We start from the raw sequence: 10997 nt of genomic DNA, 5'->3' as shown, positions 1-10997 counted from the left end.
CTGGAGAACTGCAACCCTGCATCTACATGTCCTGCAAGCTTTCTGACTCCGAGACGTGCTGGGCCATCTGGGAGAAGGAAGCCTAGGCGGTCTGGTGGGCTCTCTTAACCTGGAGACAGTTCTTGGAAGGCAGTAAAATACCCTTCGAGCTGTGGACAGATCACAAAAACCTAGAAGCGTTGAAGACCCCATGGAAGCTGTCCCCTAAACAGGTCTGGTGGGCTCAATATTTCAATCACTTCAACTTCACCCTCCGATACCTACTGGGCGGGGGGGGGGACTTTTTGGCAGATGCTCTCTCCCTCATGCCACAGTACAACAGTGCCTGGGAGGAAGTCGTCAACTCCATCATCCCATCCAAACAGTTTGTGGTGCCTGTAGCTATGAGGCAACAGAGAGCACCCCTCCTGCACCCAACCCCAGACCTGGTACAACCACTGAGGGAGGCCCTGGAGGGCGACGACTAGTTTCAGCAGCACAAAGTAAAGCTGGTGTTAAAAGAGGGACTGGCATGGAAGGGGAGTAAAATCTACGTTCCAGCTAGACAAAGGACTTTAATCCTACAGTGGAGTCATGACACAAAGGTGGCGGGGCATTTTGGATTCATAAAAACTCTCCACCTGGTGAAAAGACAGGTTTGGTGGCCAAGGATGAAAAAGGACATAGAGGCGTATGTGGCCAGCTGTCTTGTATGTGCCTCAATGAAACGATTGCCTGGGAAGCCCCCGGGATTGCTACAGCCAGTAGCCAACTCACAAGCTTGTGGAAAGAAATCTCTATGGACTTTATTGTAGAGCTGCCAGAAAGTGCTGGGAACACTGTGATTTGGACTGTCACTGATTTGTTCTCTAACATCTAAGGCAGTGTTTCTCAATGTCAGCAACTTTAAGATGTGTGGACTTCAACTCACAGAATTCCCCAGCCAGCATGAGGATGAGAAACACTGATGTAAGGGACAACAGATTAAGAAGGCTAGATTGTAGACAGAGGCGTAGCGTGGGGGGTGCAGGGGGGGCCGGCCGCACCGGGCGCAACATCTGGGGGGGCGCGCTCGCACTCGCAGCTCTCTGCCCCTGCCTGGCTCACTCACTCTCTCTGCAGTGCTGGCTGTGCGAATCTGATCCGAGCCGCCGGGTTGCCGACACCGCCCACTGTGGAGGGGGGCGCAAATTACTTGCCCCGGGTGCTGACAACCCACGCTACGCCACTGATTGTAGATATCAATGCCACTGTATGCATTTTGTAGCAATAGTGGCATGGTGGAGGAGGAGTCCTAAGAAAATATTTCCAGGCACAAAAGCAAGAAAAAAGAATAAAACTGAGTATTACTAATCTAAGATTGTCCACTATCCTAGTGGACAATCACTTAAATATGAGCCAGCAGTATGCTGCAGCTGCCAAAAAAGCCAACACAGTTCTAGGTTGCATTAACAGAAGGATAGAATCAAGATCACATGAAGTGTTAATACCACTTTATAATGCCTTGCTAATGCCATACTTGGAATACTGCATCCGGTTTTGGTCACCACGATGTAAAAAAGATGTTGAGACTCTAGAAAGAGTACAGAGAAGAGCAACAAAGATGATCAGGGGACTGGAAGCTAAAACATATAAAGAACGGTTGCTGGAATTGGGTATGTCTAGTTTAATGAAAAGAAGGACTAGGGGTGACATGATAGCAGTGTTCCAATATCTCAGGGGCTGCCACAAAGAGGAGGGAGTCAGGCTATTCTCCAAGGCACCTGAGGGCAGGACAAGAGGCAATAGATGGAAGTTAATCAAGGAGAGAAGCAACCTAGAACTAAGGAGAAATTTCCTGATAGTTAGAACAATTAACCAGTGGAACAACTTGCCTCCAGAAGTTGTGAATGCTCCAACACTTGACGTTTTTAAGAAGAGATTGGACAACCATTTGTCTGAAATGGTATAGGGTTTCCTGCCTGAGCAGGGGGTTGGACTAGAAGACCTCCCAGGTCCCTTCCAACTCTGTCTATTCTATTCTATTCTATTCTATTCTGTTCTATTCTATTCTATTCTATTCTATTCTATTATTATTATGAACAACATAAAATTAGTTCTGGGTCAATTGTGACAGTGGTTGGTGCTTACAGAGTTTACATATTTACTGGGGAGCCACTACACATACTGTAGAAACACTCATCAAAGCAGGTATTTTGGTACTTGTCATCAGAGTGCTATCCGATGTACATTTTTCTTAGCGATATGAAATCATAGCATAGCATGTGTGGCTTGCTCTCTGCCTTTGGCAGTTAAGGGTCAATGCACAAAGCCATCATTCCAAAGTAGGCAAGTCCTGAACATATGCAAATGTCCAAAACTTAATCCTGATCTTTGTTTAATATATTTCCCCAAAGATAAAATACAAAATACAGAATAAAAAAAGAAAAAATAAAACAAATCAAGAATTACAAACAGGACACAAGAGGAAAAAAGTGTAGTTAACACATATAAAATTAACAGTAAACATACAACCTCCACCCTGGTTGAATGCTGATACCCATATCTCAAACAAATCTAATAGGTTCCCCGTTTGCACTACAGGTCTACATATTCTCTTAACAAATATCCCAAGTATACAAATCTATTGTCTGTCAATCAAGTTGATCCAATACCTGTTCACTGTAAGAAAGCTGTTAAGTGGTAACCCCCCCCCAAAAAAAATTTTTTGATTAAACTTCAAAGCCCTCTGTTAAGGCCATTGTTATATTTAACTCACAGAAACTCCACAAACGGCTTCTTATAATGATCTTATTTATTATTTATTGGCCCAGTAATGGCACTCACCTCCGCATATCAGGCAGATAGCACTGAGGAGTCCTGTTTCAGCATCATCCATCTCAAGTGGCAGCAACTGGTTGGCAAAGGCAAAGACCAGGTCGGTGAGGGGCCCAAAGCCTGCATTATGCATCTGAGTGCGGTTGAGTGTCAGGCCATCAGAAAAGGTCATGGTGTCCTGCTCTGGGGTGTAGCGTGTGCATATCCGAAGGATCTATAATGAAAAGTACATTAGAAGTATGCATCACAGTTGTTCCCTGTTCTATGTTCTACCTGTAACATTGACCACATTCAATGTGTACTATATTACTATGAAACTCAGCTGCAGGACTTGCACTATTGTTAGCTAGAGTAAGGCAACTGCTTCAAGTGGCAAATCTCTGGGAAGACACAATAGCTATCTCTCAAAAAATTCTAACATATCGGCCATTCTGTTCTGCTGGACACTGCTGTGCATGACCCAAGACCTGTCCTGAGCTCCTAAACTAGCCTATCACCATAAGTATGATGGACAACACTTTTCCTTTCTAGCGTTTTCCCACAAGTATAGGGTCCACTTTTTGGGATCAACCAAATGTTAATCCATTGATTGAGACAGGAATTGACCAACCGGCTTGTTGCCCAAGGCTGACATTATGGTCCGAGGGAAAGTGACTGACCTAAAGTCACCCAGTCAGCTTTCATGCCTAAGATGAGACTAGAACTCACAGTCTCCTGATTTCTAAGCTGGTGCCTTGACCACTAGACCAAACTAGTTCTCCAAATAATAGACAGCACTATCTTACCACAATTGAGTGATTATGTATGTAAGAAATGGAGATAGAGTACCACCGTATCTTTCTCTTTAAACCTTGGGCTGATCCTGTGCAAATATGGCTTGTGTGCTTCCTCACAGAGAGCAGCAACCAGACACCTTAAGGATCCACTAACTCCTACCACTCCATGATTCTACACAATTCCTCATTTTTCTTATTGCTGACCCCTGTTTGAAAAGAAAAAGGACCACACACTCACCAAGATGTCGAGGCAGGCAGCTTTGAGGAGCGTGATCTGGTCAGCAATTGGGAGTGTGGTAAAGCCTGGCAACTGCTTGGCAAATTCAACCGTCTTGATGATGCACTTTGTGGACAATTCACTGAATTTGTCCCACAGATCGATGTCGAGAGATACCCGCTGATCTGAACTATTGTTCTATTGGAGAGAGAGGAACAGAAAGGGAATTGCATTTGTCAAACAAGAGTGGCTGAATTTGTTTTACAGCAGTAAATGCATATGTTTGAATCCAGAGTTTATCAGCTTCTTTGTGTGATATGAGAAAGTGAATACCTTCTTTTGATGGTTTCCTGGTTTTATTTTGGTCTGTTTTATACCCAGACCAGTGCAAGACAAAAACAATTAAAAAGGAGAGAAAGCAGACAAGGAATTGGCTAAACAGGGCACAGTTATCTAAAATACTGACTTGAGTTTGTTCAGTGAGCTATGTCTACAATAAAGCAAGGTTTAACATGATGTATGAATCCAACAATTCAGAATTCTTCTTTTCTTGAAGTGGAAGTTTTGAAAAATGTTCCCCATGTCATTTCTTCTGGTCCATCTTGGGTTATTTTGTCTTCTCATGGAGTAAACAGCTTTTCATTTCAATCATCCAAAGCTTCCTGTAGTCTTCTTTTGGCTCTAACATAACTAATTCTTATATATTAAAAATGAAGTTAGAAACTGTAATAAAAATAATCCTTAGTAACATGGGAATTGTTAAGCCAAATCTACCAAAGAAAACCAAGGAACTCTGCTTTTACTTTCAAAAAACAACTGTGTTGAATGCCATCTTGGGTAGATTCTATACCAGCTAAATGAAAGGACAAGGTGCTTTTTGTCCTTATTGCTAAATAAATGATCTTTAAAAATATGGAAAATTGCCTGATGAAAACCAAGAAAGCTAGATAGACAGTCTAGCCTAAATAGTAGCATCAGATTGCATTTTTTACCATTTTCCTTTTTATAACTTTTAATAAAAATGTCACATATATACTAGCAATAGATTATATTTAGTAAACTGCACTACCCTTGAAAGAAGGGTTTTGTTCTTTATACATTACATTAAACTTGAGATAATTAAAATTGTATTAGCCTAATAAACACCAAAAATTAATGAAACATGTTTGACTGCTTTTTTTACACATTTATCTAGTTCATCACCCCACAGATGTGTCTAATGGCTATTTGTTTTATATGGATTTATATATTATTACTTGTTCTAAAGTAGCCATTAGGCTATCTGGTTGTAATATGAGTTAAGTGAACTTTGTCCTTTTCTGCTTTTGGCTATTACATATTTCAACTCACGGTTGACTCTAGACATTTTGGTGCTCCAGCAAAGTCATATTCTGGAGCCCCCTAGGTGACTGCGTAGGCCAGTGGTGGCGAACCTATGGCACGAGTGCCAGAGGCGGCACTCGGAGCCCTCTCTGTGGGCACACGTGCTGTTGTCCCAGCCCCGCCTCCCCCCACGGCCCCCTCCACACCAGCAGCCCCCCTCGGAGGAAAGTCGCCCCAAGGCACGGCCCACCTGGAGCAGCGCAGCCAAGGACATGGCAGCCGGGCAATGGAGACAAGACTCCGCCCTTGCGCCCCGTCGCAAACAGATAATGCTGTGGGGCACAGATGGAGGGCATGGCCGCCATGGTGCTACTGGGCCGCCTGGGCAATCTGCGGCGGGCCGTGGAGGTGGCGGGTGGCCCTGCGGGTGGGTGGGGCAGTTTTTGAGCACTCGGTGTCTAAAAGGTTCGCCATCACTGGCCTAGGCCTATAACCACACCTGCTCAATTTGTTCAATATATGAAAAACTTATAGGATTAAATTATGAAACAAGCATGGGCAAAAATAAAAAATATATCTGGGTGGTATACTATGGCTTCTTTAAGGGAGCAGAATTAAGATGATTAGCTATCAGTCCCATCCTTGGTCTTTCCCTAGATCACTTGATGCTTCTGCTGCAATGATTGCTTATACCAGGGGTCGGCAACCTTAAACACTCAAAGAGCCACTTGGACCCATTTCCCACAGAAAAGAAAACACTGGGAGCTGCACTGGGAGGGAGGGGGCTTGATTGAAGAGTTTAATTAAAAAGAAATAGAGGGTGCTGTGCATGAGTTCTCTCTCTCTCTCTCCCTCTCTTTTTTTCTCTCTCTCTCCCTCTCTTTCTCTCCCTCTCCCTCTCTTTCTCTCCCTCTTTCCCTCTCTCTCCCCTCTTTTTCCTCTCCCTCTCTCTCCCTCTCTCTCTCTCTTTCTCTCCCTCCCTCTGTCTCTCTCTCTCCCCCTCTCTCTCTTTCTCTCTCTCTCTCGCCCCCTCTCTCTCCCTCTCTCCGATCTTCTGCTCACCTGGCAAGCTGGCTTCACGCTGTTCTCGGACAAGCTGACACACATTCTTATTGGGCTGGCTCTCTCCTGCCATTGGTCTGACAGTCCTCTTCCCCCACTCAGTGTGAGTGTGTGTGTGAGAGAGAGAGAGAAAGAGAGAGCGAGAGCTGCTGCTTGCAGCTTTCTGCTGCTTCCTGCTTCCTGCAGAGACGCAGCAAAGGAGGAGCCCCGCCCAATAAGCTTGTCAGCTTGGAGAACAGCGTGAGGCCACTCTCTTTTTTACACACACACACACACACACACACACACAGAGAGAGAAAGAGAGAGAGAGAGAGAGAGAGAGAGAGAGAGAAGGGAAGTGCCTCTCTCTGTCTCTGTCTCTCTCTCTCTGCAAATGGCGGAGGAGGCTGGGAGCCGCAGGAGAAGGCTCAAAGAGCCACATGCGGCTCCGGAGCCGTGGGTTGCCGACCCGTGGCTTATACCCTTGTTCAGAACATCCAATACTTTGAATTCTGAAGCACCTATTTACAAATTGCAAAAGGATCCTCTAATGGGTGCTGAAGGTTTGAGTGACAGGTGCTAAGACGCCAATTCATGTGGAGGACTCTGAGTTAGAATTGTTCTGCTGAGCTTTCCCACTTAGTTTCCTTTGGCCTGTATCTTGGCTGTCACTCACTGTGGTGTACTTGCCCAACTGGCAGAGGGCAGGGAAAGTCTCCTGATGAGCCTTGCGCACTTTCTCAATGAGATCCTCCACTTCAGGTGTAATGAAGTAGCTCTCTGAACATTCCTGCTTTGGAGTCTCTTTCTTCTTGTTGTTCCTATCATTCCGGACAGCTGCAGGGGGAAGCAAAGGGACAATAAACAATCAAAAGCTTCAATGAGCAACCAACCCACTCCTCATCCAGATCTATACAAATGATAATAATATAGTTGATTTAATATATAATGGGAATTTCTGGAATCAGATCATCAATTCTGAAAAGAGAATTAGTGATGCTAACAAGAACTGGTTTAAGGAAGGAATACAGTACAGGTGATCTGACAAAAGGAAGCTGTGTCCTGCCTTTTTGCATATGGCACCAGTACAGAAAATACAATTTTCCTTTTGAAAAGGATGCATATTTCCGACTTTGTTTCTGATTGCCAATCTTCTGTGAATATCATCCCACCTCCCTACCTTTATTTTTATTATATAGTTAAAGAACCTCAAATAAATAAAATAACTATTACTAGTGGTGCTTCCTGGCCCAAATGGAACTGATTTCATTTAAACTTCTAAAACTAAAGAGATGCCAAAAGATAGTGCTGCATTTCCCAACCTGGTGCTCTCCAGATGGAATAAAAATGCTTGTCCTTAACCATAACAGGCCATATTGGCTGGAGACTATGGAGGTTGTAGAGTAACAAATCTACTCAATATCAAGTTAGGGGAAGGCAGAAATACTGTAGAACAGGGGTGTCAAACTTGCAACTTCACGTGATGTGTCGCGACTTTTTTCCCATTTTTTTCCATTTTTTTCCATTGCCGGCAATGGGGCGGGCACGGTTTCACCATGACGCATCCGGCCCGCGGGCTGGCAGTTTGACACCCCTGCTGTAGAGGAATACCATTCTGGGTGGCTAATGATGGATCTAAGTTTCACCAGAATGTCAGATTGTTTTTGTTTGTGTGCTTGCTTTTTTCTATGATCTAACTGTGGGCTTATGTCACAGGCTGTTGACAAAAATTCTAATTGCTCAGGTGCATGCATCTATCTTCACATTATTACACATGGAAAATCCTGCTTTGGTAAGGAAAATCTAAACAGGAGACCTGAGACAAGAAAGGAAAACTAAGGTGTTAGTTATTAAAGTGATTGTGCTTTTATTATTTTTATATCACCTGCATAATAAATAAGTAACTGCTGGAAAAGAATACAGAGGTACTATCCAGGTAGTTGGAAATCTTTAAAAATTGATTGGAAAAGAGAACAAAATTGGCCAGAGCAATCACCTGAAAAGTGTACACAGACAAAGGAAAGAGAAAGAAGAGCAACACAGATGCTGAGTTAAGAAGAAGAGGGACTAAATGCATTACAAGAAGATACTGAAATGGAGATTTAAATTATGCATTTAAAAGGGAATATTGAAAGGAGAAGTCCCAGGCCAATTGTGCATTCATAGAATCTGAATGCTGGTTGATTAGAAATTTTAAAATAATTTCCCATATTGTGTAGACGCAAGCTTAGAAAAGTAAGGGTAGAACAAAGCATATAAAACAAAAAACCAGGACAAAATACATTATGTCTATACAACAGAAGGAGCATCCAGCCAGAGAGAAAAAAGTAATGGAGATTTTTTTTAAATCTCCATCTTCTCTGGATGCAAGAATCAGACTTGGGGAATACAAGACTAAAGCAGATCTTCTTTCTATCATGCAGCAGATAATCCCTGGAACTGTTGGTTCCCAAGAACCTAAAGACCAATGTCAGAAGGCTGCAGCCCAACCCATAAAAAAACAAACCCTGCTTTCTCTACTCAGTCACCTCTTCCAGATGACCTAAATGCCTTCTAGCTCAAATAGCAGCTCATCTTTCATTAGCTCCAAACCAATACATACCACCATGTGCCCCAACTAATACTGTAAACATGACATATGTATACGCATGTGCACATATACAGTATGCTCAAACTAAAGCTGAAGCAGTAAAAAAGTCTCAAAGATAAATATAATCTTATCCAGTTCAGTGAATTTCTTTACTCCCACAATATTTTTGAATTATCCTGATTCCTTGTTGAGTTCCAAATTGCCAAAAGTAGAACTTGAAAAATAATGAAAATTATTATATTGATCATAAGAAAATGAAACAAGAACTCAAATATATAAGTTTAAGAACAATTTAAATGTGCCTTCTAAGTATTAACACAAAAGCCAACAAACATCAATAAAAGCATTCCAATGAACACTGAAATTTTAAGAAGCCACTGCAATGCCAAATAAGTCTTTGATATGCCTCCAGTGGATAAAGGTATTCTAGGATGTGAGCACTACCAGATGGAATGTACCTTGTGCTTCTTATCACAATTGATAGTCACATTCTCCAGAGGAGATCAAAGGGATCCAGGATGAAGGAGAATGGAAGGTCTTCCTAAAAGTACACAGGCTCCAAAATTCAGCCTAGAAACAGATCAATACAGTTGGCCAGAATATGAGTTTGCTGTAGATTGATCATGCCAGGAGGCACGAATCAAAACTGAAGGTTAAAAGCAACAGCTCTCAAGCCTTTTTCCAAGGTCTTCCCCACATATTACAGCAATCAAAATACACAGTAACCAAAGGACTGAGGAAATATTTCTTGTTGTTAGGGGATAGTTTTGTGCTGTTTGTTTTATTGAATGTATTTTTATTGGTCAATGATCAAAATAAAGTTTTTCTGTCTGTCTATCAGAAAGAAGTGAGTACTTCCAGTTCATTATAGCTACCTGATAATTCAGCAGCAAAGTGGGTCCAAGAAAAAAAAAATTGCAACTCTTTGAAGGGGGGGGGGGTATTCCAATTAGGGGAAAAATGGACCAACAACCCTCCGACTTTAAAGTAAGTGAAGCTACAAGTTCCAATAGACAGAAGAAATTCAGGCAGCAGCTCCTAAAATAATGGAAATATACTAAATCAATCTATAGAAAAAAGTACTAAGGTCTGTTGGCTGCAAAAAAAAAAAAGAATAGGCAGGTGTAGCAGATTTGAGATACTGCTTTTTTGCATGCTACATTTATGGAAGCATTACAAAGCCTTGTGTTTGTTATTGTTTTGCTTGTGGTGTTTATAAAGAATCCGGGGTGTATGGGGTGTTCAGGGAGGGGTAGCACCTCTGGTGGAGGGCATGTCGTGCCCTTTTTTTAGGGCAGCTCGTACACCTTTGGTCCCCACCTGACACTCAGCTCTCACCTGTGAGCTGTAGCTGTAACATGCGCAGCGGCCACACCCTGGGCAACAGCTTCGACACGCTGGCCAAACCAGGTTGAGAGTAGCCATTGTGTCTTTGACATTCGGTGAGCAAGGGATTTGTCTATCCCAAGCATGTGAAGACAGACTCTGGCGGATTGAGCGTATGAGACCTATTAAAATAGGACCAACGATCATGAAGGCAGTTTCTGCAAGCGACGTGGTACGCTGAGAGCACGGCAAGACACGAAAGATGCCCTGGTCAACCACTGCGCCCAGCCCATCTCCAACTGTCTCGACTTTTGTCCTGCCATTGGAACAAGATGGAATCTGGGAAGAGAGAGTGAGGCTGACTATGTGCACCTCTCCCTCACTTTAATCCAATCCACGCGCAAGTCTTGACATCTTGACTTTCCCTAACTCCCACAAATCTTAAAGTCCTATGGCGATAGGCGAGCGGTGAAGCAGCAGGTGTGGAATCACTGGGAGCTGTGGATGCGGACCTGCACACAGGCGGCTCAGGTCTAATGGTCACTTCTTGCTGATGAAGCAACAGCTGGATTCGGCGTCTATCTGAGTGACTGAGCAGCCCTTTTTAGGACCACACTGCTCACCTCCATAGTATGAGGAAGGGGCTAGAAAATGTGCCCTAAACATTGTTGCTTCTTTTAAATCCTGTCCAGCCTACCGCGGTTGGAGGGGATCCCACTTCATGCGGTTGAAATACAAAACTTAAGACGAAACACAAGGTGTTACCACTTATCATTGGTACATGGAACGTACGTACGCTTCAAGACAACCCATCAGCAGATCGCCCAGAAAGAAGAACAGCTCTGGTAGCCAGAGAGCTTGCAAGATTTAACATTGACATTGCGGCCCTGTGTGAAACTCGTCTAGCCAATGAAGGTCAGCTCACAGA

At 43.3% G+C, this 10997-nt stretch overlaps 1 protein-coding gene across 1 annotated transcript in view; it reads right to left on the bottom strand.

Annotated features, from left to right (window-relative positions):
- Window positions 1-540: 540 nt before the first annotated feature.
- Window positions 541-10997, bottom strand: part of LOC107295660 (retinoic acid receptor alpha-like) — a 54527-nt gene continuing 44070 nt past the window's right edge. Inside the window, exons 5-8 of the mRNA XM_015824981.1 lie at window positions 6830-6990; window positions 3811-3987; window positions 2806-3010; window positions 541-560 (exon numbers count right to left, since the gene is read on the bottom strand). Of these exons, the coding sequence (XP_015680467.1) occupies window positions 541-560; window positions 2806-3010; window positions 3811-3987; window positions 6830-6990 (563 nt within the window). The remainder of the gene's footprint in view (window positions 561-2805; window positions 3011-3810; window positions 3988-6829; window positions 6991-10997) is intronic.

This window comes from Protobothrops mucrosquamatus, unplaced genomic scaffold, assembly GCF_001527695.2.
Source record: "Protobothrops mucrosquamatus isolate PMUCROS unplaced genomic scaffold, P.Mucros_1.0 scaffold2440, whole genome shotgun sequence".
NCBI lineage: Eukaryota > Metazoa > Chordata > Lepidosauria > Squamata > Viperidae > Protobothrops > Protobothrops mucrosquamatus.
This window is presented reverse-complemented; position numbering and strand designations above follow the sequence as displayed.